General features: G+C 42.2%; 1 protein-coding gene across 7 annotated transcripts in view; it reads left to right on the forward strand.

Annotated features, from left to right (window-relative positions):
- The window catches only part of crebbpa (CREB binding lysine acetyltransferase a), a 47984-nt gene extending 21433 nt beyond the window's left edge, over nt 1–26551 (forward strand). For 3 of the 7 annotated variants that reach the window (XM_075463817.1, XM_075463810.1, XM_075463812.1), the window contains 26 exons: nt 6497–6748; nt 7018–7117; nt 7296–7433; nt 7585–7702; nt 7872–8043; nt 8374–8436; nt 8831–8952; nt 9381–9581; nt 9910–10203; nt 10530–10709; nt 13106–13277; nt 14661–14779; nt 14915–15154; nt 15273–15361; nt 16075–16155; nt 16542–16598; nt 17207–17284; nt 17419–17486; nt 17698–17848; nt 20330–20476; nt 20561–20674; nt 20762–20927; nt 21117–21284; nt 21583–21744; nt 22421–22702; nt 22875–26551. In XM_075463817.1, coding sequence (XP_075319932.1) covers nt 6497–6748; nt 7018–7117; nt 7296–7433; nt 7585–7702; nt 7872–8043; nt 8374–8436; nt 8831–8952; nt 9381–9581; nt 9910–10203; nt 10530–10709; nt 13106–13277; nt 14661–14779; nt 14915–15154; nt 15273–15361; nt 16075–16155; nt 16542–16598; nt 17207–17284; nt 17419–17486; nt 17698–17848; nt 20330–20476; nt 20561–20674; nt 20762–20927; nt 21117–21284; nt 21583–21744; nt 22421–22702; nt 22875–25196 — 6056 coding nt within the window. In that variant the 3' untranslated portion in view covers nt 25197–26551. The remainder of the gene's footprint in view (nt 1–6496; nt 6749–7017; nt 7118–7295; nt 7434–7584; nt 7703–7871; nt 8044–8373; nt 8437–8830; nt 8953–9380; nt 9582–9909; nt 10204–10529; nt 10710–13105; nt 13278–14660; nt 14780–14914; nt 15155–15272; nt 15362–16074; nt 16156–16541; nt 16599–17206; nt 17285–17418; nt 17487–17697; nt 17849–20329; nt 20477–20560; nt 20675–20761; nt 20928–21116; nt 21285–21582; nt 21745–22420; nt 22703–22874) is intronic. The other 4 variants (XM_075463811.1, XM_075463813.1, XM_075463815.1 and 1 more) reach the window with 4 other exon arrangements.
- Nucleotides 26552–27100: the final 549 nt, after the last annotated feature.

Genomic DNA, 27100 nt, shown 5'->3' on the forward strand with positions numbered 1-27100 from the left:
AAAGTTTAGAATAGCATCATAAACTTGGAAGGACGTAACTGATTTGCAACAAACTTATAATGCAATGTATACTTGTAATGCTTCATAATTTATAGTAATTATAGGTAGGCTATGATCACAATTCTGTCGTTTTGTCATCTGAGGTAACAGTAGCTAGGTAGTTCCAGTTCTGAAATGTTGGTCGTTCAATAACTCGAATACACTTGGAGCAACATTACTAAGAAAGAACCACAACAACGTACATTTTAACCATTTAATTAAATAACTTTACAAACAATACAACTGTTGAATGAATATAAAACAAGGAAACTATAGCTTCTCCTGAGCGTCCTCCTGAGCGCCCGCAGTACTGGCCGTCTGGAGCTGGGTAGTTCTGGCGGATAGCCTGCACAACACGATGCCCTCTGCCCAATCTCTCTCCTTGCAGGACCCACTCAAGAAAGTGCCGGTAGGCTGTTAGACGAAATTGTCTAGACAAAGCATTGATCACAAAGTGAGTGATGGCATTTGAGCCTAGCGTGCCACAGTAGCTTGCATAACTGCAAGCTATTTGTGCAATGAACATGCCACGTTAGCGTGTTAGCAAGAGTACTCCTTGACATAGTAACAAAGAAAACAAACTTACTTTACAGAAAGACGTCCATTTGGCCCTGTAGACTTTGGCTGTCGTTTCCAGTTGACTTTAGGTATTCTAAAGTAGGTCTCCAGGACGCCACCAATTCGCCCCAGCTCGATATCTTCTTCAAAATCCCAGTCCAGTCCTCCGTGTTAGCTGCAGCTCTCTCTCTATTTCGTTTTTTTTATTGGCGGTTGGCAAACAACTTAAAGCAGCATTACCGCCACCAACTGGTAGGGAGTGTGGATCTCATATATATATATATATATATATATATATATATATATATATATAGTTAGCTGCAGCTCTCTGCCAGTCTAAAGCACTGATCTGTGATAGGTCTGTTAGCGCATTAGGTCCAACCCCCCTATGGGCGGTGTTGAAGGGTGGGAACTAGCGCTTGTAGTCTCAACAGAAATCCACCCGTCTTACACTTCCTCCTACAATGACGCAAAATGACGATTTTTGCGTCATTGTAGGAGGAAGTGTAAAGAGGTGAATACTGATTTCTCCCGTCTCAGGGGGAAATGAGAGAGTGTTGCATTACCATTCAAAAGTATGACTGGGTTTCTAACAATGCAAAGCCTAATGCAAATGGGTGGAGTGTCCCTTTAACAATAACATGACTAGAAGCACTCAATGGGAAGTCCTGGTGAGTTTCTAATTTGACACACTACAGGGACAGAAATGTGATGGATGAGAGCTGAGAATCAAAGTGTGTGCTGTGCTCACAGAGTCCCACAGAGCGATTGGCTGTCGGGTTGTTTATTGCTACACTCTTCTAGAACAGAGCCAAGTTTTACACTTCGTTTCCCTCAAACTGCTTTTCCTTTTGGTGTCATGGGTTCTTACGCTCGAGTCTTATGGCCCATGGTGATTTTTGAGCTCCCTGGATTAGTTGTTAGATGTTAACTTTCCCCGTTTCCCTTCCTTACGTCACTGCTGAGCATCGTTCGTCTCTTGCAGCTTGCAGTGTTGATCTGTCCCTCTTTATGTTGCAGAACATGATGCTGGAGCATTGCACATGGTCAGGGTACTAAAGTATAATCCGTTTTTCTGTCAAAACGATAAAACGGAAATAGCTGTCCTTTTTCCATTTTCCATTTTAAACCAAAAACGGATTTTGCCGTCTTCATAAAAAAAACGAAAAAACCAAATTCAAATAACGGCCCAAATTTTGTTTTTGGAAATTACTTTGTTCATTTTTCGTTTCTTACATTCGAACATGACGGCGGGCAGACCGGAAGCGGAAGTAACGCCAAAATAAAAGTAGCGTGCTAATTTAATATCAAACATATTTACTGCTTTTTATACACCCATTGAAGGTAGTAGGCTGCATTTATTTTAGTTAAGTGAAACTACAACAGCTGGTTGTTTGGGAGAACGTGATGGCCTATATAAAATTATTATTGTAAGCTATTTTTATGAGCCCTGGATAGAGGGATGTTTGAGCAGGGACACATAACATCCTGTAGTAATGTTAAGAGCTTTTATTTTGTACGCAAGACAGGAAATAGTTCTCTTGTTAACCTGTAACTGAAGAGGTGAATAAAAGGTGGCCGCTGTTCGAGCCAGCGCATGTTAAACGCTACGTGTGGTTCTTTTATGTACCTCAGTATATCCAGTCAAGAAGACCCTCAGTTACATTATTTTAGCTCATGCTGCTGCAGCCTGATAGCCTGATTAGTTAACTGAAAATCTTTTCTTTTTTTTTTGTTCAGAATTGTTAATGGTTTCTTTTAGTGGTTATTTTGTTAGTTAAGTTAGTTATAGTTATGAAAGGGAATGTTTAAATTGTTACCAGTGTGCAGTGTTTCCCACAGAATTTTTGGAAACTATGGGGGGGGGGGTAAATTCACGCGGCGTAATTTTGTGCGACTGCAGATTTTATTTTATTTGATTGATTTGCACACATTCATTCAAATATAAAAAAAAATACACAATAAAACACAACACATTTTAAAAAAAAAGCAATGTGTGCTTGAGATGTCAGAAACCCTTGTGGGCTTATAAGGAAACCTCATCTTGTCATTAAAACCCAATGATAACAATTGTAATAGAAAATATTTACAGGTTAAAACTAAACTTCATGAAAAATATGAATGGATCATATACAGTGAGTACTTATGGCTTTTTGAGAAACTTGAAAAAGTTTTCCTTGATAACAAAGGGTGTGGGAAGTACACAATGAGTTCAGGAACACATCAGAAGTGGTTTGGTTTTGATATCTTTAAAAACAAGAGAGCTATTACAAAATAAAAGTCTAAAATGGAATTAACTATGCACACTGAGTAAATGTTCTACCTAAAATGATTTTTCTGGAAACTAAAAGGCTGTGAAAGCTTTATAGTGAGTTCACAAACCCATCAGAAGTGGTTTGGTGTTCATTGGTTGAATATCCAGTGAGAACAAAAAAAGGCGTTGCACTTTTGCGACGGTCCCTAAGCGCTCCGGCTGCCGTAGTTCACTTAGAAGTATATTCGGCGCGGTTACTCTGATCTTTCGCCAGACTTGCTTACTTTGGTGAGTTGATAAAGCCTGTGGTATGTTAGTCTTAGTTTTCTGTAAATATTAATACCATCCTGAGGCTAATTGGTGTGGTTTTCGTGACGCTATTACAATTACACCGCCGGAAAATAGGCGAATGTCGAATATAAAACCAACTTCACCCCGCTCCGCCTAGTCGGGACGGTTGAAACCTTATTTTAAACAGAAACTATTGAGCTTACTATTTTTTTATGCAACATACCGGACAACATACTAGTGTACTCGTCATTGCTCAAATTTCACATTATTTCTCATAATATAAATAGGTAAAAAAAATATGTTTGTCAACGAAATCACGATGATTACAGCTGACCTTTATGCACGCGCACCCACTGATCTATGACGTGTGTGTCAATCGCCCCGACAGCGACTAATAACACATAAACCTTTTTTGCCACTAAACTTCAAAACTCTGACATTGCACTCTTTAGGAAATGTTTAATTACTAATTCACCTGTTGTATAGTAATATTGGTTGGTTTTCGAGGAAATCGCTGTGTTTAAAAAAAAAAAAAAAAATCTGCGTTTCAAACGATTGGGATTCGGAAGCTATGGTGGCCAAAAAGAAACTATGGCGGGCCGCCATAGTTTCCTCAATGTATGGGAAACACTGGTGTGTGTTATATAGTTCTGTTGAGATTGTGTTTTGAATAAATGTGTTTGTTGTTGTTTGTACTATTTTGTTTACTGAATACTCCTTTGTTTCCTGAGTTGTGCGTTTGGGTTAGTGCTAGTTCTATTAGTTAAACACATACCACACAGACACAAGTGGTTTTGTTTAAAATGGTACTCCACTTTGTCTGCACACCTGCAACATTTTGGCTTCAAATTAGCAAAATGCAAGGTCACATTACAGGGTCTGACATGTTCACTCTTAACTGTAGGCTATGTCAGGGTGTATTTTACTGTAAACTCCAGCAATCCTGACATGGGCCCAACAGTGAGGAGGACCACCACATTGTCCAGATTGAACAATCTAGACACCAAACTGCTGAAGACCTTCTACTACTCTTGTATTGAGAGCCTGCGGGGACCTGCACTGAGGCAGACAGGAAGAGGTTCAGGGGGTAATCAAAGCAGAACAGATTATTGTTGGGTTCCCCTCCCCTTGTGTCACACTCCAGTGAGGTAGTAGTATCACAACAACCTTTTCCACTTGACTTGCGACTAAAAAGAGCATTTGTCAACTGAAACTGACTAAAACGACCTGCTCACAACAAAATATTAAAGCTATATGAAACAGTTTATAACAGAAGGAACAACATGAACTTGAACGTGAATAAGAAAAACCAGTGGAACTCTGTTATTTTATGTCAGGGACACTTTGTTTCGTCCATTTCTCAACATATTCTTATTTCGAATCATACAAGGCTGTAAGACGAAACATAATAAATCCCTGGAATAAGGATGAAGCTTGCCCGCTGACATGTATACATACACAACTGCCATGAGCAAAGAGCAAAAGCATATTTGTTTATAGTGTAGGCTACAGTGCTTCATTCAATACACTTATTCGGAAGTTAGGGTAGTTTCGCGTATTACATGGTAAGTGGCCGCAAGTTATGCTGTAAGACTGGAGAAGGTGGGAATTGGCCAGGAGTTAGGCTACACTGGAAGTCTGTGCAAAGTAGAAAATAAGTGAACGGGATGTGCACTCTAATATGCAGACAGTATTGTGAAGTGTTACCTAAAGGTCTCTGTCATTGTACAGAGACGCTATGATTTGCTTGTACAGCACCTAAAAAGAACCTCACTGTAGTCTATATTCATAGACACACCCAGCCTCGCTTTCAATATAACCCATGCACTCGCATTCTATAATTGCCATCAGCAAATTATATGAAAACAATATAAAACATCTTTTAAGAAGAAGAAAAAAAGACGGATGTTGCTCTGGTTTATTTGTTTTAAGGTTAGTAGATGTGCAATGTTCAGCTGTCACAAATGAAAGGCTAGCCTCATCTTTTGTCAAATTTGGCTGTGATCACTTTTTTGTAGCCTATTATAATTTTATATAGGCTATGACGTTCTCCCAAACAACCAGCTGTTGTAGTGTCACTTAACTAAAATAAATGCAGCCTACTACCTACAATGGGTGTATAAAAAGCGGAAAATATGTTTGATATTAAATCGGCACGCTAATTTTATTTTGGCGTTGTTACAGGTTATTTCCGCTTCCGGTCTGCCCGCCGTCATGTTCGAATGTAAGAAACGAAAAATGAACAAAGTAATTTCCAAAAACCAAATTTGGGCCGTTATTTGAATTTGGTTTTTTTCGTTTTTTTATGAAGACGGCAAAATCCGTTTTTGGTTTAAAATGGAAAAAGGACAGCTATTTCCGTTTTATCGTTTTGACAGAAAAACGGATTATACTTTAGTACCCTGACCATTGCACATAGTGGGGAACTCTTTAGATCCTGAACCCAATGAAATGAGCTAATGCTGTGTCGCCTGGAGGGATTTATGTCTTTGTAAGCTTTCCTGCTTTTTAAATCATATAGCTGTACACTAATCAGATGTCTTAAAGGTAGGGTAGGAGATCCTGGATTTTGAGTCCAGCGAAGCTGCATTTTGAAAATACCCAAGTAAAAAGTCCCAACCCTTTTCTTCACTTTCCCCCCGAAGGCACGCCTCTAGAGTACATGAACGAGCACGAAGGTGCACGAGCGCTGTTCTGACAGCAAGCATCAATCGTTGCCGTATTTAGTATTTAGTTTATGCTAACTATTCGTTTAATAATGCTAGGTGCTAGCCAAACTGGCTCTGGTTTAGCTTCCTGCCAAGCTTCTGGACGTTCACGGAGCAGGGTACGCGCACAGGGAGAAGGAGGGGGAGGGAGGAACAGATTGCAGTTTGATAGACGGCATCAGAATCCAATCATTGTGAACGGTCCGTTCACAATGATTGGATACTGTTTTTCCTAGATTGTACGTTCTAGAGGCCACTAAAACTTTTCATATTTGTGTCAAAACTTTTAATTAATTGGTTGCAATGAGGGTGTGAAGAGTATTTCAAGCAATATGTAAAAAAATGTTCCAGAAAAAGATCCCCTACCCCGCCTTTAATACTTCGGTTGGTCAAACGTTGACAAACAATGTATTTATTTTTCCAAATGGCCTGCTACAGTGTTGTAACTACCTGTTTTCATTCAAATATATTCTCATATTATTTAGTTTTTTCAAAAAGTTTGCAGCACTTGAAATTTGTTTGCACGCTTTGCTTGATGTATTTCAAAAGATGGACAACATTACAGGCTGCAATGTGACCAGTTTACAGTGATTATATGATATTTGTTTGCTTTTTTTTGGATTGACTGTTCTGTCCCTCTCCCCAGCCATGCTGAGTTCTCCAAATGCGGGTCTCCAGAACCCCATGTCCTCTGTTGGCGTGGGCCAGCCAAGTGCTCCCAACATCAATCCCCCAACTCCTATAGACCCCAGCTCCATGCAGAGAGCCTACGCAGCACTTGGTCTGCCTTACAGCAGCCAGACCACCGGACAGGCTCAGGCCCCAGGACAGGCTGCAGGTGCTCAGAACTCCCAGGCCCAGCAACAGCTTCCACAGATGAGATCCATCAACGCTATCGGTAAAGTCAACCAGACATATTCATCCTTCGATTGTTCCATGATGTACATATGTCTGTAATAACTAAATTTAAATTTTTCTAAAATATTTATGTAAAACAAATCTGACCATCTTATGCAAACGTTTTTTTGTTGTTGTTTTTTTTTTAATGTGGAAAATTTTTAATGGAGTAACTTTTCTTTTTAAAAAGCCAATACTATATTGTATGCTCGGAGCTTGATTGATATTTAAGTTGAGGCAGTGCCATGTGTTCACACTGTCTATTTACAGGTAATCAGATGGGTCTTGGAGGTGGGACGATGGGTGTGGCCTCTTCAGAACAGACAAACCTGCACACGGACTCCCTTCCCAACTCAATCAACACTAACAAGTCAGTTCCTTCATCACACATAGTAACTACAGTGCATTTAGAAAATGCCAGACAGCATAAATGTATTTTCTGCTGCTCGTATCATGACGGTAATCATTTTAATTACGTACCTATAAGAACAGATATATTGTTACATGCAGAAATCCAACGTCTTCCCTTCCTGCCGTTCTTCCTTTAGTCAGCTGCTGTCAGACGGATCAGCTGTGGCATCAATGGGCAACCTACCCACAGCAGCACCCCTCTCTGCCACAGGCTCCAGGAAAGCCTGGCACGAGCATGTCACTCAGGACCTGCGCAATCACCTCGTACACAAACTGTAAGTGCATTCCTCGGCTAAAAACAAATACAACACTGCTTCACTTCACACTACAACACACTCAGTCGCATTTGGATAGTTGAGTTTTTAAGTGCAGTGATAGAAATGACCAGCGATTGTCATTGCTACAAATTTTGTTTTTCTTTTCCAGAGTACAAGCCATATTCCCTACCCCTGACCCGGCAGCTCTGAAAGACAGGCGGATGGAAAACCTGGTGGCCTATGCCAGAAAGGTGGAAGGGGACATGTATGAGTCCGCAAACAGCCGGGTAAGCTGGATTAAAAGATGCATCATTTGAACTTCAGTTGCTCAATAACAGTCAAACACATACACAAGTGGAGATGTGGAGTTTTTAGCTTTATATTACACATTATACTTAAGAAGGGAAGAGAAGAGAAAGTAAAGTCATTGAAAACATTTACATGTTATCATTTTAGGATGAGTACTATCACTTCTTGGCTGAAAAAATATACAAAATCCAAAAGGAACTGGAGGAGAAGAGGCGTTCGAGGCTTCAGAAGCAGATCATCAACCAGGCACCTATGGCTGCGCAGGGGACCCAACAACCTGGGCTTCCGCAGCCCAGTGCCTTGGGCCCAAGGCCGCAGAGTGAGTACAAGTATATCTATTTGTAGATGTAGATCTGGGGTTATTCAAAATTCCAATGTACTCTGAATGACCACAGAAATGTTGCACCCTGCACAAACTTTTTCTTTTCAACGAGTTCATAGCAGAGCCATAAAATAAAAAAGGGTTCAGGGGTCTTATCCACTTTCTCTTTGCCTGAGAGCTTGATAGGCAGAAAATAATTTAGGTGATCAATGATGCATATACAATATGTATAAATGGTCTTTTGGTACTTATGTTTGTTTTCCTTTTTTTTTTTTTTTTTTTTATATATATATATATATATATATATATTTTTTTTTGTAATTACAGATGGACCCGTTTCTTTGCCGAACATGCCAAATCAGATCATTAATCGCATGCAAGTTTCACAAGGTACACTTCCGAAGTTATAGGATATACAAGCACTTGTCAAGCAAAACATGGCTCTGTAATGTAATATAATGTAATTCGATCAGAGACGCATACCTAAAATAACTGGAGTTGTGAATAAAGAAAAGTGAGGGAAGCAGATCTCAGCAGAACACATGTATAAAGAAGTAAAAAAAAACAAAAAAAAACGAAGTCATCAGGAGAGATCCTCCTGCTGCTTTTGTTATAAAAGCGCAGTATGGGTTTAACATCACTAACCTGACCTAAACCAAGGAAAAATACATAAACATCCACAGCTATCTTGGCTTTAGGCAGTGTTTCTCAACTTTTTTTTTTGTTGTTGTTGTTGTGAACACTTTGGTCTTAATTTTTTATTTTTTCATGCATCTTGGTACAGGAATGAACCAGTTCAACCACATGGCTCTGCCCAACGCCCAGATGTCTCAGGCACCAATGGGAGCTCGGGCTGCTTCACCCATGAACCACCCACAGCAAATGAACATGAGCTCTGTTCCAGCGGTAAGAGGGGCACGGATACCGGGGAAACTGCAATAGACACTTGGGCAGATAAAGAACATGAGCTTGTGCCTTTTTATTTGGCACAAGCTACCCCATTTGTTATAAAAATGTAGTTTTTTTTTTAAGAACGAAATACTATGTGGAAATTCAAAAAGTCAAATCAGATTGTTCATTAAAGAATACACATAGTAGGAATTAGCAGGGAAACTGGTAGTATAGATGCACTGCTTGACACAGAAAACACTGGTGCCGCACTCCACCTGCCACATCACCTATATACACACACACTTTAATGATGCTCTGTTTCAGATAAAGAAATTATACAACCTCTTTTAACTGGTCTTTGCCATAGTTTATTGTTTCTTGTTTGTTGAGAGCGCACTGATGTTACTGTGCTCTTTGTAACATCTCCTTTCCTTGCGTTGTAGATGGGAATGTCTCCCTCCAGAATGCCCCAGGCACAGGGCATGATGGCTGGACACACCAACATGGTGGGTCAGACAGCCAGTCAGGGACCGTTCATGCCTCAGACCCAGTTTCCTCCTGGTGGAGTTGCTACATCAGGTGCCATGAATGTCACCGTGGGGCCTGGCATGGGACAGCCACCAGCACAGGCTGCTGTCACTCAGGTGAGACATGCAGAGAGATAATGAGTGTGGGGCCATAAAAAATAAAAAGCGTCATAATGAATCTGAGGTCGCTGTTTTTCAGTAATATTTCAATCTTTTAGATTTGCAGCAAAGTCATGTTAATGTCAACTAGCTGCTGTGGAACTAAACTTAAACTGCATTAACAAATCATACGTCACACTAATTGCTCTTTAATTGATCATACCAATCACGATGAGCTCTAAACCTGCAGTTAATTGTTGTGTTGTCTGTTTTACCTTCTGACTGTATGTTTGTCTGCTTATCTTGGGTGTATGTCTGCCTGCTCTTTGTGTGTCCTTCTCTCCAGCAGCAGCAGCAGAGCGCTAACCTCCCCATAAATGCACTCGGCCCCTCGCTGGGCCCTCAGTTAGCCTCTTCCCAAACCCCTTTGCGCTCCACGCCTCCGCCTACTGCCTCCACGGCCGGGGGGGCCACTAACCTGCCGCACCCCCAGTCCTCCAGCCGCAGCTCCACCCCCACCCTCCCTGCCCTGGCCCCAGCCCAGGGTACCACCCCACCCTGCCCCCCTCAGCCCCAACCCCAGGCGGAGCCCCCTGCAGCAGCACAGACGCAGCCCCCACCTCAGCCCCCTACCACGCCGGTGAGACCGAGTCCCTTCGCATGCCCTCCACTTTGATCCCCTGCCTCCAGTGAAAACTCCCATCCCTTTGATTGCCATTTATAAACCCGTCCCATTCACATCCACCTTTCGAATTGCTTCATCTTCATCACTGTCTGTAGCCTGCATCACTATGTGAATGTCGCATCTTTTAACCTAAGGGAGCAATGTTGAATCCACCAGTTGTGCATTCGTGTCATAGCTGCATCCCTGCATGCAAATTTTACTCAAAGAAAAAAGAGGAGAAGGATTGAAACTGTCAGAAAACAAACTTATATCCTTTGCCTGTGTCCTTTTCTGTGTATCAGCTTTCTCAACCGGGGGCCAGCCTGGATAACCGGGTGCCCACGCCTGCCTCAGCCACCAGTGCCGACCTGCACTCACAGCAAGTTGGAGCAGACCTACCTGTCCAGGAGGTCAAAGCAGAAACACACCACAACCAAAAGGAATTTGAGGCTGCTGGTGGGAAGACGGAGCCCAAGATGGAGGTAGGTTAATGCTACATGTGTGAATGAAGTGCTTGCCAGATGGTCACACACCGTGGAATTGGGACGGTGCTCATCTCTGACACATTTGTTATATTTCGAAATATATTCACATCCAGAAGTCTTCGCTGATTCCGCCACTTGTCATTTTTCTGAAAGATCAATGTCACGTTTACATTCACATATTTGATGATCAGTCCATGCAGTCATTTGGCATTAAAGGGATAGTTCGCCTCTTTTGACATGAAGCTGTATGACATCCCATATTAGCAGTATCATTTATGAACATTGACTCATCCCCCGCTGTGTCCTGTGAGCCGAGTTCCAGCCTCGTTTTGGCGTTGACGAAGGTAGTCCGGCTAGTTGACTGGGGCTTAAAAACTAAAGCGTCTTGCTTCTCAAAACAATATGCGTTCAAAAGAGTAATACATTTGCATCACAAAATCGTTCATCCAGAAAAAGTCAGACCTCACAATCACTTGGCGCTATTTCTCTCCCTTCGTATCACTACGGGCTGTGTAAACTGTGCAGACCGAAGAGCAGACCGAGCAGTCCCCTGCTTCCGAGCAGTAAACACCGTAACAGGCGCGGCTATCGCTAGGTGGCTGTACGCATTGATATGAAGGTAGAGAGAATAGCGCCAAGCAATTGTGAGGTCTGACTTTTTTTGCTGAACGATTTTGTGATGCAAATGTATTACTCTTTTGAACGCATATTGTTTTGAGAAGCAAGACGCTTTATTTTCGGGACCCTAGCAAACTAGCCGGACTACCTTCATCAACGCCAAAACGAGGCTGGAACTCGGCTCACAGGATGCAGCAGGGGGTAAGAACGTGTTCATAAATGGTATTGCTGATATGGGATGTCACACAGCTTCATGTCAAAAGAGGTGAACTATCCCTTTAATCACTGAGAGGATCCGTTGGGCCATGTTCATCGGTAAGAGCGGTTTATCTGTTAATCCTAGTTGTCTCTGGTTGTAGTTTGGAAAGCTTGGTGTGAATCATCTCTTCATCAACATGGGATTTTTACAAGTTCACCAAGCAGTTTGTACAATTTAACACTTAAAAAGAACTAATCAGAAGTTTAATTCACATGATTAAAACTGAACAAGTTTATGTTCACAGTCCCAAAATGAACTAGTTCACATTCATTTCTCACTTTTTTATGACCTGAATTATCCTCCTCGGCCATTTGAGCAGTAGCATGCAAACCTCTGCATTTATATACTTTATTACTAACCATCAAGATATGCTAAATCATTTTTTTAGTACATAGTTAGCTTTATTTTCGCACACCGACACAGGTATATTAGCCCTCCGAGGGCCAGCGATAAATGCGTCAAACTAACATGAGGTAACTTCAGCGCAACTAAGAAAAATTCAACTTGAAAAAAATCCAACACCACGTCTTACGCCTGAAAGAATCTAAGACAGCAGACCGGCTGCAGTGAGAAAAGCTGGGTGGGAGCACAACAGTAGATGAAGTCTTAGTGATGGTACAACGCACAGGTCAGGACTGGTTCGGTGACCACGCAGGTGTCTGGACAAAGTGCATTACGGGTGCTCTCCTCTGGCTTTATGATGTGCAAAGTCGTCTATTACATCCTTCAGAGTCATGTAGCTGGCTTCACTTCTTTTTCAGCCCATTATTGGTCTCTGCTGAAACCTCTTTATGTTTTAGTTTGCTGCATTTTTTTCCTCAGTTTCTGGCATGCTGTGGGAAGTTCTACAAATGTCTATAATTGTCTCTAATTCAGTTAGATTAGTTGTATATACGGCATTTATGCCTGTTACTGATGCAGAAATCATTAAAAGGTCTGTGGCTTCTGCTGCAGCACACACCCACTGGGGGCTTGAAGGTAAAATTCAACATGACATATTCACTGCTGAAAGGAACCTTGTTCAATGCTGCGACAGAGCTCTGCGCTCACTTCATGATCCTCGGTTAAAAACGGCATCGTTCAGTTCAAGATTGACAGAAAATGTAAATGCCACTCGTGAACTTTCTCATTTTAACACGTTCATGCACAACACTGTAACAAATGTGTGTGTAACTGCAGTGAAGCTTTTTAATTTGGCTCTCCTCAAAATGAATCCTATCATAATTCTCGTGCAATATTAAACAAGGAGCACAAGTGGTTCTGCACATTCTGACATGCAGGGAAGCTTTGTTTGTGAGACAAAGGCTGAAGAGATGGCATAGTTTGTAAGTTGGATTGATTGTCTATTGTTTTTGGGACATTATGTTGCTGGTGGGTTAATCTTAAATACATACTCAGCCGTGTCATTGGGACAGATTTCTGAAATACACACTTGAAGTATGAGCATGTTGACATGTATGTTTCCGTTTAGATCGTTAAAACATGACTGTGATGATGTTTCTTCTTTTCGCCATAGACTGAGGACGACACCGCTTCAGTTTTGATAAAAAAGGAGGAGCCAGAGGAAAAGCCAGAGCCCATGGAGGTGGAGGAGAAAAAGCCGGAAATGAAAACGGAACCCAAAGAAGAGGAGGAAGGTGGAACAAATGGCACAGCCTCCTCGTCCCCTTCTCAGTCACGACGGAAAAGTGAGTCTGAAGCCAAGGCATAGATTATCTATTCTCTGTAGGATCTCTTTCGGTGCCGTTGTCAGTTGGGAGGTGAGGGGGGGGGACTGCTCAGGGGTGATTACCTTAAAGCGGCCCTTTATATTTCCCATGTCTCCAGTTTGTCCATGCAGCTGGCACCGCTTCTTCTTCTACACACATGTTATTGAGCCATATGTTGAACTGGTCCAGTTTGGCAAAAACCCAGCAACGCAGATAAGAAGACTGAAGTGCTGGCCGGCCAGCAGGATAATTCAAAAGTCATGCTATAATTCCTCCATCGCATGTCTACTCCATAAACCCTGGGCTTTATTGTCTGACCACGCCTCTCTGTGTTTAGTTTTTAGCTGCTCGTGAATTTCCAGCTTCCAATTAGATATTGGATTGCCTTGTTTGGACATAAAACATTTAACAAAGTACTGGTAGAACATGATTAGCTCTTTTCTTTCTTTGAACTGGATAACTGCTGTTGAGAATTTGCTCCTGAGAACAAAGAAAAAAGCAAGAGCAGAAGAGTTTGACCTTCCCAGTTTGAAGATGGGGTGAATGTAGGTGTGATTTTTGAACTTGAAGTTGGTTGGAGATAAAGATGGGAAGGCTGAAAACTTTACTCTGAACTGGGAATGTGACGTAGAAATCTCCAGCAAATCTGGACTGCTCACATAATGAGACATTTTCAAAGGTGCCAGGGTTGTGTTTTTAGTTTTTAGGTGGGAGCTCTTGAGTTATTAACGACTTGAGACGCCAAAGTATATCCTCCCAAGCTCAAAAACGTTTTTATATAATCTCCCCCTTTAAGAAGAAAGGGCCAATTTGTAACGGGAGAAGGGCTGCATAGAAGTGCAGCATAAAGCTCTGCAGTTGTAGGTCACGATTGCCAATTTTATTTCAGCAGCCATTAATATACCATGGCAGCCCACCCCAAAAAAACCTGGGAAACCCTGCGTCTGGCGTCAGATTATCTTCCGCAAACCATCAGTCACTTTGTTGTTAAGTTTCAGTTCCACTTGATTTTTCAGTCAAGGGGGGATGTGTCTGGAATAGATCTGCTCAGAACTCTTATACAGACGTGGGAAGAGCATTGCTATGTGCCGTTTGGAAACGTTTAAGTGTCAAACTTGATAAATAAAACGGGTAATGTAGTACAAATAAACAACATGGATCAGGATTTCTGAGATTTTGTTAACCAAATGCTCCACAGATGTGCTGTTCATTGTCTTTGTAAAGCCAATTTGGACTTTTTGTCTTGAAAATGCACACAAGGTCAGTGCAGAAAGTGTCAAATTAGCTCGCCTTTGTCTCTTTTCCTTGTATTGTAAACCTTTCCCCTAAGTTGCCTCTTCTTTGCATAACTTAATTTTTCAGTTTTTAAGCCGGAGGAGTTGCGGCAGGCTCTGATGCCGACGCTGGAGTCTCTTTACAGGCAGGACCCAGAGTCACTGCCCTTCCGACAGCCAGTAGACCCCATGCTCCTGGGTATCCCGGTACGTGTCACAACCGCTGAGTATCTCTACACAAAGCCTTGCTAAATAACTGTCACTGACGGTTATGGTGGATACACGGCACATTTGAAATATTCTAACCTAAAAAAAAAAAATTTCATATCCCTGTTTCTTTAGGACTATTTTGACATAGTTAAGACCCCAATAGATCTGTCCACAATAAAGCGCAAGCTGGACACAGGACAGTACCAGGAGCCTTGGCAATATGTGGAGGATGTGTGGCTCATGTTCAACAATGCCTGGCTATATAACCGCAAAACATCCCGGGTCTACAAGTACTGCTCTAAACTGGCTGAGGTGTTCGAGTCGGAGATCGACCCCGTCATGCAGGGCCTAGGCTACTGCTGTGGGAGGAAGGTGAGACTTGTTAATGATGTATATACATTTTGCTCACATTTTCAAGCACCCATTGAAATATGGGTAATGATTAGATGTTAAAAGTCTTTATTTTTCCCCCCTCCTTATTTGTGTGCAGTATGAGTTTTCCCCTCAAACTCTCTGTTGCTATGGAAAGCAGCTCTGCACCATACCCACTGGAGGCACATACTACAGTTATCAGAACAGGTATGTCTGTGGATCTATGCGTTTGTTGTGTTTTTGTACTTGTGGGTGGCTCTGATTTGATATTACTATTAAAGAATGTTATCTAGCCTGACTCGTCCTCTGCAGCCTGAGTTCTGTTCATTTCTAGCTTTAGAGGGATTGCTGTGATCCGCGCAGTACCGTCATAAATACAACCATAACCAAGTGCTTTCTCTCACATTTATTAACGGTCAGGTTTCCAACATTGCACATAACTGACCCTAAACCTGGAAATACCATCAGACACTGAGAGCAAATAACTAAGAGTGTTGATTTTCACATGCATCAAAGGATTAAGCGATTTCAATGTAGCTGTCCCTCTCTTGCACGACAAATGAGAAGATAATGTTTTGGTGAAGACTGAAAACAGCCTTGCCCATCATTACCTTTTCCTCACAGCTAAAATAGTGCACATCTTTGCTCCCTCTGCTGTATAAACGGTGCAATTGCAGCCCCTTCTCCCCAGACATTACACTTTGAGAGCGCAGCAGCGGAGACGACACTCCATTTACACTCTCACTGGGAGCTCAGGGATTCCCGTGATAAAGCAGAAACGTGCATTATTTTGTGCACAGCTGAATTGCCCTAACAAGTAGTTTAGCACAATGTATTGCAATATAACACATTTTTGTACTCGCATCAGCCGGTAGCCATTTTACCGTAATGTTTCTAACTTTAAATGCGTTTTCTTACAGGTATCATTTTTGTGAAAAATGCTTCAATGAGATCCAGGGAGAGAGTGTGACCTTAGGAGATGATCCCGCACAGCCACAGACGTAAGTAAACCAGATGTTCATAAAGAGCAAGCCGAAGCTCAATGTTGGAAGAAAAGTTATTTTATTACCCCCGGTTACCCCCCCCACCACCACACACACACACACACACACACACACACACACACTCACCTGCTTTATGGTATGTTAAAGCTAACCCAAGCAAACTGACTTCAGAATTCCGATGCAAACATTGAAAAACACACTTCTATTTGATAAACAACGTCTCCAGCTACCAAAGCCATGTAATTTATATGAATCTAAAATATGTAAATACTCTATCCAACTTTTCATTTGATGTTTTATGTTCTTATTTTTTGTTTATATGAACATGTTATAATCTTTCTCTTTGTTTTGTTGTTGTTTCTTTCAATCATCTGATATTTCAGGATGATATCGAAAGACCAGTTTGAACGTAAGAAGAATGACGTTCTCGACCCTGAACCGTAAGTCGACGTCATCTCTACAGCCTATAGTTTCAGGGGCTGATTATGACAGAAAGCATGTCTGCCGCATCTGGCTTTGTTTTTGTTTATCTATTCTGCGTCAGCTGCATATTTATTCTCCGGAGCTCTCTGATCAATTACTTTGTTTTTAATTACGCTGCTGTGCAACTGAGTCTGCCCAGCACTCTGTCAGAAGTTTTGATTTCACCACAGGTTCAACCTACTTTGATGGGCAGTAACGTGCTGTTTGCATTATTTCTGTGGCTTGGATAAGATGTAGAATTAAAGTGAAAGGGTAACAACTGGAGAAATATTGACCTGAATAGATGCGTTTGCGTTCCTTGCTGCCTGAGCAGTTAAGATATCCACATTCAAACAAATGTGCTGGTCATTAGGGGCATGACTTTGTTCATTTTTAGAACTGGAACAGTGTTTCTTATTTTTCCTGTGGTGTGTTATACGTATGAAAGTGGTCAGTCTTCCACGATTACAGAATATGATGGTTACTCTTGTTTTGGTACTGCAAGAGGAATTTAGCCTAAACCCAAAAGCTTATTTGATTGATGATAGAAATATCTGTAAAATTCTACGTGTTTCTTTTTCTTCAGGTTTGTTGAATGTAAAGATTGTGGGCGGAAGATGCACCAGATATGCGTTTTACACTACGAGGTTATTTGGCCATCCGGGTGAGATGAACTCTCTGTTTTAAGCAGATTTGCGTGATTGATTTTTCTTTTCTTTTTCTTTTTTGACTGTGTGTGTCTTAAATGATCATTGTTTATAGTAAAATTAATAAACCTCTGATTCTGTCTCTTCTCAGATTCATTTGTGACAACTGTTTAAAGAAAAGTGGGAAAACACGGAAGGAAAACAAGTTCTCTGCAAAAAGTTAGTAGTTTGTTTTCTAAAATTGCGCATGGTTTGATCCTGTGATGTTTGACGTCTTCTTCAGATCATTGACAGTTGCTGACATTTCATCTTTTGGTCTGTGCTTTTTGTGATGGCTACTGTAGATTTTTCGTTAACTCTTTTCCTCTTAAAGTAGAAATGAATGTTGGTGGTTTAAAAAAGATTTCTCCCATGTGCTTGTTCACCGTAGGGCTGCAGTCGACACGATTAGGAACATACATAGAGGACCGTGTGAATAAATACTTGAAGAGACAAAACCACCCAGAGGCCGGAGAAGTGTTTGTGCGAGTGGTGGCGAGCTCTGAGAAAACAGTGGAAGTCAAACCAGGCATGAAAGCCAGGTAAGGAGGACTGGGTGAAAGGGTTTCTCACAACGCTGTAAATGTAGCGTTTTCTGTGCGTTTTCTCCTCCCAAAGTATACACGTGTGGTATATTATTTATCTTCTAACGTCTCCTTGGTCGAACATTGACATAACTGGTGGCCTGTTGGACCAGGGACAGTAAAGTAGTGTTGAATAAGAACTATGGCATGATGTCCTTATCGTTACCCCGCACTGCCTTCACAAGCCAGAGATTGTTAAGAAGGCACCTAAAATCCCTTTCAGTCAAAATTTACCATCATTTCGCCTGCAATGCCGACTGAAGCTGCTAAGATGAGGACATAGAGGGGGACGCTTGTTCTTTCCGTCAATTTTGGATTTCTGAGGGGAAAAAAGTTGACTGAAAGCGCTTCATTTCTCACATTGTCCTCACAGGCCTACACAGATTAATGAGTTCTACTTCTTAACGTTGTGTACAGAAAGCCTTAAAGACCGAAAACAGAATCTGTGCTGGTATGTTGGTGTATACATTATTAATAGGGATGCTCCGATCCGATATTTGGATTGGATATCGGTAGCGATATCGAAGAAAATTCTAGATTGGGTATCGGTGACAATGGACCGATCCATGTCAGCTGATTTTTTTTTTTTTTTTTTTTTTTTTTTTTTTTTTTTTTTTTTCTCATTTCTTTTTTCTTCTTCTTCTCTTGTCCTTTCCAGCATTGGCATTCATCCTTTTAAGTTGGAACTATCTCTGTTTTTGTTTTTTTACCCAGTTAGAGAAACTTTTGTAATGGATGTTTAATTCCCTTTTGCACTAAACCATATAAAGAGCTGATTGCTATTTATTTTGAAAGTCTACCAACCAAGCTAGTGAAGATATTACCGTATTTGTTTTTATCAATTTTAGCTACTTTATTATTTAATATTTTGTTTTACATTGGATTTTGAATCCCTAATTGCACTGACTGAACCAGTTACACTTGTTATAATTTTATGGTTACATTTTTTTTTTTTACTGGTGCACAATTATTAAATAAGTTATTCATTACATTTATATCTGTTAATTATTATTATTTTTTTAAATAGGAAAGAAATATTTAAGTCAAGTCTGGTGTTGCCTTGCACAAAAGAATGATCCCAGTCTTTTCCACACAATGAAAGCTACTGTTTGTTACCATAATTCTGCGCTGTTTTTCTGTATCGGTATCGGCCAATTCAAAATATCAGGTATCGTATTGGAGGTGAAAAAAGCGAATCAGTGCATCCCTAATTATTAACTTATTGAACAGCTTGTTTTAGTGTTTTTCCTGCACTGTGCTATCATCAAATATTTCCAAGTTATTTCAAATAGTGTTTTATGCTTGAAATGCTCATCTGTAGAAGAAACGGCTTCTGTGTAGGATGAAGACAGCAGTGAATCCTCATGGTTCAGGCACCAGTTAAAAACTGTAGGCTGACATCACTCTCCGTTAGTACAATGAGCAGTACATTGAGGAAAATCCACTCTTAAAACAAGTCCAGGTTTCAAAGTTGCAATTTTATTGTTTACAAAGTGCTAAAACAGGACTTAATCATACAAATGTCTGAAGTTTTAAACATGTATTATTCATTAGGTATAGTATAATATAAGTGAAACATGAGTATTACATTGGACCAGGTGTACATTTAAGTGATGATGATGGAAGGGCGGTATCAGGTTAGAGAGTTGGTTGTAAAAGCAAACAAATTTTTCCTTGCTGGCTGGATACTTCATCTCTGTGGAAAAATCCCCTATTTACTATATAGAATGATTTGGAACTGTTTTATTCAAGGCTGGTTTTCTTTCTTTTTTTTCTTTTCAGAGTCACTAAGAATAAGTTAGGGAACAGGAGAACTCTCACACACTGGTCCAGAGGGTCACAATGAGGCAGGCCAAATGGCACTCTGGACATCCTTGATTTGTTAATGGCCTGGCACAGGTCATCTCTGTCCTCCGCCTTTCTTTTTTTTCTTTTTTATTGTTGCCGTCTCAGACTGCAGAATGTCCCCCATAAAGATTATAGACCCATTGTGGAACTGCTGTTGCATAAGATGGAGTGCACACCTTCCCTGAGACATTGAGTTTCTTACTGTTTCATCACACTAGATGAAGGTCTGTCACAACTGTGGCTTCCTAGCAGGGTGGAGTCCCACAGCCAAGAACCTGTTATCTTCAAGTTCACTGTTTTTAAGTCTGGTGGCTTTTTATAGATTCAAGGTCACTTTGCTTTAAGTGTGTCATTATTCTCTTAACTTTTGCCAAAAGTGACAAAGGTGGCAGCCTCTTGGCTCCCCGAAGATTTCTAAGTCTTGTAAGATGTAAGGCTAAACTTTCATGGTTAATAAACATGTCATTTACTCGTTTTAAACACAGTTGGTGATTCTTTCAAATGCATCCAAGGTCCATATAATATTATAATTTCCCCAGCATATTGTGCCGTCTACACATTTTTATGCTTGTCTCTGTCTTTCTTTGTTAGGTTTGTGGACACGGGTGAAATGCCCGAGACCTTTCCTTACAGAACCAAAGCACTTTTTGCATTTGAGGAAATTGATGGCGTGGATGTTTGCTTCTTCGGCATGCACGTGCAGGAGTATGGCTCTGAATGCCCATTTCCCAACACTAGGTGTGCCTTTAATCATGCATTCAACTCTTTTGGCATATGCTAACAAATGAAATGTATTCACAGTGTTCCTTCTCTCTTCATCAGACGGGTCTACATATCATACCTTGACAGTATTCACTTCTTCAGACCTCGGATTCTACGAACAGCAGTGTACCACGAGATCCTCATTGGTTATCTTGAATATGTCAAAAAACTTGGGTAAGTCTTAGCCTCTGATTATCCCACAAATGTTTTAACCTGTTCGTGATATGTTTGACTTGACTTGTGGTCTGTGTGGATCTGTAGGTACACCCAGGGCCACATCTGGGCGTGCCCACCCAGTGAAGGAGATGATTACATCTTCCACTGCCATCCTGTCGACCAGAAGATCCCCAAGCCGAAGAGACTGCAGGAGTGGTACAGGAAGATGTTGGACAAGGCTTTTGCTGAGAGAATCTTGCATGACTACAAGGTATAAATAAAAAAAAAAAGAAATGAAATAAGATGGACAAACTTCCATCTGCAAGCAAAATAACCGTGACTTCCTTTGCACGTCGAGTGTGAAACGGGATTACATTTATTTGTTTTCATCAGATGTTTAAAATGTTTCATGTTTTCCTTTTTTTTTTTTTTTTTCTCTCTCTCTCTCTCTCTCTCTCAGGACATCTTCAAACAGGCCACCGAGGACCGACTGACCAGCGCCAACGAGCTGCCGTACTTTGAAGGCGATTTCTGGCCTAATGTGCTCGAGGAAAGCATCAAGGAATTGGAACAGGAGGAGGAGGAGAGAAAGAAGGAGGAGAACACGGCTGCCACTGAAATCCCAGAGGTGTGAACATTCTACTATTATTTGATTATAGTAGCTATGAATTTACTTTTTTTTTTTTTTTTAATTGGTGTTGCTCTCTTAAATTGCTGTTAAATCTTTGAAGTTTTGTAAATCTTCTTTTTTCCAATAAAAATGATTGAAGTTAAGACAGCAAATCAAGGGATGATTCTCACTATAACAAGTGCTAACTTTACATAGAGATTGTGTCTGTAGTGAAAACAGTGAGAATGATTCGAATCAATTATATTACTTCTCTAAATGTGGGTTTTTATTTATTTCTTTATTTCCTATCCCTCAGGGTACACCAGGAGACAGCAAAAACGCTAAGAAAAAGAACAACAAGAAGGCCAATAAAAACAAGAGCAGCGTGAGCCGAGCCAATAAGAAGAAGCCTGGGATGCCGAATGTAGCTAATGATCTGTCCCAGAAATTATACGGCTCCATGGAGAAGCACAAAGAGGTCAGATTTGATTTCTTAACAGGTTTAGTGATGCTGTAAACTGTTTTGTGTAGACATCTTTCCCAGAGATGGATGCAAAAAGTATCACTAAAAGTACACAGCACAGTGTTACATTTAAGCACATCAGCCTTGGCTCTTACAGTAATTCACTAGTTTGACCCCTGGATAATAACTGCTGGCATAGGCATGTCTTTAGCCACATATTTTAAGAAGCAATCTCCTCTTCTTCCACTCTCTGCGTGTGAGTGTTTTTAAAATACCAGCTAGCTAACAGTGTCCATGCTAACACATCAAGTTTTGATAAGGATTCATGCAACTCGGCGGGCTCGCTTGGCATTTTAAGTAAATGGCAGTCGAGATTTACAGAGATTATGTCAATCATGTCTGCTGGCTAACCAGAACAAACTTGTGTGTTTGCCCACCCCCAGTCTCACCCTGAGCTAGTTCTTGTGCTATTTTGTTAAACTACTCAGTGGCTTAGCTGTCCTTAGGATAGTTGTAATTGTTTTAAGGAAATAGAAACAAGCAGAATACCATTCTCCAGGGCTGACACCACAGTTCTGATGAGGTCTGACAGGATGACACACTTCCAAACTAGATGTAGTTTTTGAAAGAAAATTTTAGCATGCTTGCTTTCTTGTTTTGCTTCACTAACGTTTTCTTTTCTCGTCTGTAGGTGTTCTTTGTGATCCATCTTCATTCTGGGCCCATGGCCAACACCCTGCCACCCATTGCTGAGCCTGACCCCATGATCTCCTGTGACCTGATGGATGGCCGTGATGCCTTTCTGACACTGGCAAGGGACAAACACTGGGAGTTCAGCTCCCTCAGAAGGTGCAAGTGGAGCACTATGTGCATGCTGGTCGAGCTGCACAACCAGGGCCAGGATCGCTTTGTCTACACATGCAATGAGTGCAAGCACCATGTGGAGACACGCTGGCACTGCACTGTGTGTGAGGTGAGCTACCAGTTGTGTTTTTACACTGGAAATTTCTCTGTGTCTGAAACAGAGTCAAAGTATGAAGGATGGACTTGATCAAAGAGGTTATTTGTTAATCTAAATACATTTGTCACTACTTGTTGGACTTTTGTTCATTTCTGTGTCCCCCTCTCTCCCTTTTCTATCTTAGGACTTTGATCTTTGCATCAATTGCTACAACACGAAGGGCCATGAACACCAGATGGTCAAGTGGGGTCTTGGCCTGGATGATGACAACAACAGCCAGAGTGGAGAGGCTTCCAAGAGCCCTCAAGAGAGCAGGCGTTTAAGCATTCAGCGATGCATTCAGTCTCTGGTCCACGCTTGTCAATGTCGCAATGCCAACTGCTCTCTACCGTCCTGCCAGAAGATGAAGAGAGTGGTGCAGCACACCAAGGGCTGCAAGCGCAAAACCAATGGTGGCTGCCCTGTGTGCAAGCAGCTTATCGCTCTGTGTTGTTACCATGCAAAGCATTGTCAGGAGAACAAGTGTCCTGTCCCGTTCTGCCTGAACATCAAGCACAAGCTTCGCCAGCAGCAGCTGCAGCACAGGCTCCAGCAGGCCCAGTTAATGAGGAGAAGAATGGCCACCATGCAAGGCAGAACCATGCCGCTACCGTCCCCACCAGCCTCAGCTGCCCCCAACACCCCCACTTCTCATGCCCAACCCAACACTCCTCAAACACCTCAGCAGCCACTTTCCAACCAGCCACAGACCCCCAACTCAGCAGGTGTCATGTCCCCCTCTTTCCCCAATGCACCACGCACCGGCCAGCAACAAGCACCAGTCTCTCAGGGCAAGCCTGGGCCTCAAGCCTCCCCACTTCACCAGCAGCAGTCCCCTCTTCCCCAGCCACCCCAGCCACCTCAACAGCTAAAGCAGCCTCCACTTGCGGCGGTCAAGATGGCACGACACATCGAGATGATGGCACAGGCCCAACAGAACCAGCAGAACTACCGGGTCAACATGAACGGTTTGCCAATGAATCCCCAGCAGCCACAACAGCGCATGACTGGACCAATGCAGCCAGCCATGCAGATGGTGCCAGGGCCCCATGGACCACAGGTCATGCAACCTGGCATGGCCCCAGGACAATGGCCTGGAGCTGCAGGGTCTCTGCAGGCAGCTCAGACTCAACAACCAGGCCTTGTTCCAGGTCAGACCCCACAGCAGCCCATGACCATACAGCGAGCTATGATGGTGCAAGGTCAGCAAACTCAACAGGGCCAGAGGATGCTAATACCACAACAACCTGGTGTCCGGCCACAAACCCCCCAGAGACCTGGTACTATACCCCCAAACGCCCTGCAGGATCTACTGCGCACCCTCAAGTCCCCCAGCTCACCCCAGCAGCAGCAGCAAGTCCTCAATATCCTCAAATCAAACCCTCAACTGATGGCTGCTTTCATAAAACAGCGAACAGCAAAATACCATGCAAATCAGCCACAGCAGCAGCAACAGGCAGGCCAGCAGCAGCAGCCCGGCATGCCAACAATGCAGACCATGGCTATGCCAGGAGTGCCAGTGCAGAGGCCTGGGATGCCCTCTCAGCAGCCCCAGCAACCCCCTGTGCAGGGCATGGCTCCATTAGGGGCTCCAGGGCAGCTTATAAACGCAGCACACAACAACAACCCCCAGCTCCAGGAGATATACCGTCGGCAGCTTTTAAGACAACAACAGCAGCAGCAACAACAACAACAACAACAACAGCAGCAACAACAACAGGGAGTGATGCCTCAAGGCCATCCAGGCCAGTTCCCTGCTCAGGTGCAAGGGACAGCACCTACGTACTCCCAGCTTCGCATGCAGCAGCAGCAGCAACAACAGCAGCAGCAGCAAATAGCTATGCAGGCGGGTGCGGGAGCAGCTGGTGGACCTATGGGTCAGCTCCCACCCATGGCTCAGATGGCTCAGCCTGGAATGGGGATGGACTCCACCCAGAACTTACTGCATCAACGACTGCTTCAGCAGCAGCAGCAGCAGCAGCAGCAGCAACTTCCCCAGCAGCAGCAGGCCGTCCTCAAGCAGCAGATGGGCTCTCCTGCACAGCCAAGCCCCATGAGCCCTCAGACCCACCTGCTGGCTGGCCAGGCCCAGGGTGCAGCCCACCTGCCCGGCCAGCCAGCACTCGCCAATGCGCTTAGCAACCAGGTCCGCTCCCCTGGACCAGTCCAGTCTCCTTGTCCGCCCTTGCAACAACAGCCACAGCCTCCACATTCCAGTCCCTCACCCCATGTTCAGAACCAACCCCAACCCTCGCCTCAACACCCGCCTCCACCCCACTCGGGTTCCCCCCACCCGGGGCTTGGCGGCCCACTTCAGTCCATGGAGCAGGGACACTTGGGGACACCAGAACAAAACGTCATGCTACCGCAGCTCAACACGCCCAACAGAGGAGGGCTGAGCAACAACTTGGGGATGGTGGGAGATGCTACAGGGGACACTCTGGAGACTTTTGCGCAGAAATTGTAGCATTTTTACTGGGAGCTTAAGTCCTTCTCACTCCCGCGGACCCGTCGGCCCACTTCTCCTCTCCCCAGTTTTCCCTCTTACTCTTTATCGTGTTAGAGGGCTTTGTTTGTTCTTTCTAATGTTGAACTGTTTTTTGTACTGACGTGTAAAAAGTTTCAACTGTTGGGGGAAAAAAAAGAAAATTTGGTCAAGGGAAAAGAAAAGGAAAAAAAAAAAAAAGTCCAAACTTTTAGGGAATGTAATCGTTTCCTAAATGTAAATGGTGGGTATTTCCTCCTTAAGATGTTTAGGGATTTGCAAGTTGCTTCTTAAATGAAATTAAATCACAAAGAATATATTTTTGGTTGAGACCAAATGTGTTCAGTACTCAATTTGTTTTTGGTTTGTTTTTTGGTATGATTTCATGCCTTTCTTTTCTTTTTTTTTTTTTTTTTTTTTTTTTTTTTTAAAGAAAATGTACAATTGCATTATATTATTCATATCTTTTTATTTTGTACCTTTTGGAGAAAAAAACGTAATGCATTTTTGTGTTCAAACTGTAAGATATTTCATCTGGGAATCGGGCCAGGTTTTTGTTCTTTTCTCAAGCTGTCATTCCCGGCAATTGTAATCTAGTGTTGTACCATTACTGCAAGATGATGCGTTCAGGGACAGTGACCGCTCGCTTCCTTTTTTTTTTTTTTTTTTTTGTGTGTGTGTATGAAGAGCACTCAGTTGTATTAAAGTAGGAAATGGCCTGCAGCGGGTTGTGTATACACGGGCATGTATGCAGGCGCACATGAAGACACTGACACAGACCTTCACTAAGAGAAACACGACTCTGAATGGGTTCACCATGGTATACGACAAGGACTGCATCTCAATTTGGAAAAAAAAATCTGTCTTGCCGTTGAAAGTTGTTGCTTTGGCATTAAAAAGAATTTCATACTTTTTTTTTTTTTTGTCATACAAATGTTGTAAAGTGTAAAGAGAGCGTGAGAAAGAGACCAGCCCCCTAAGCTGAGGTGGAATGATAACAGGTTGTTTGTCGGCAACATCTCGAATGTCGTCCAGTTTCCCCTAAATCTTACACTAAGTTGTGTGCTTTCGAGGGACGATGGATATATTTGAGATTCACTTTTGAGGAAAACTAAATGTCATCAACCCTCATTCCTCTCTCACAAAAACTTGAATTAGGGGGATTTTCTTTTTTCTCCTATTGTAAATCAAGTTATTAAGCAAAATACTATAAATATAAGGAAGAGAGAATGAAATCACTGTATAAACTGGTAAAAGACTCATTTCTTACTTATATACCATATTGTTAAATAAACTGTGTGCAACAGAAGAACTCCAGTACGCTGTTGACTGAATAATGAGGCATCGCTCCTCCCTTTGGTGTGTTCATTTGTTTCTGGTCTGGTTTCTGTGTTGCCCGCAACATTGGGTGCTAAGATAAGTCTTGGTGATGACAGAAGTCGTCCTGATGGACCGATTTCTCCTTGCGTGTGCATTTCTCGTCCGATTTTAACTGCATGAATTGGCTTTTATTTAGTTTGCTCCCTTTCAACTTAGAGGCACTTCTGTAAATACGAAGTTTGAAAAGTCGGACTAAAATTTCTCCAGTACTAATTTGAATATTTAAAAATAATACATTAAGACAATATTAAATTGAAAAAAAATTTAAGCAAGTTATTCAGAAATTTGTGCAGTTTAGATATTTTAAAGATGTTAAAAGCTTTAAAAATGGTTCTGACCATCCTGTTGAAGGCCTTGACTGACTGCAGGTGCTTTATTTAAAATTAAATTGAGAGCATTCATTGGACTGACAGATACATGTTACTAAGAGGAAGTCAGTATTGATGGGGAGATTGTTAAACCCCTGTTCATTCAAAGATCATCAGAACAGCTGTTCTCATAAGGGA

This window comes from Odontesthes bonariensis, chromosome 4 (assembly GCF_027942865.1).
Source record: "Odontesthes bonariensis isolate fOdoBon6 chromosome 4, fOdoBon6.hap1, whole genome shotgun sequence".
In the NCBI taxonomy this organism is placed as follows: Eukaryota; Metazoa; Chordata; class Actinopteri; order Atheriniformes; family Atherinopsidae; genus Odontesthes; species Odontesthes bonariensis.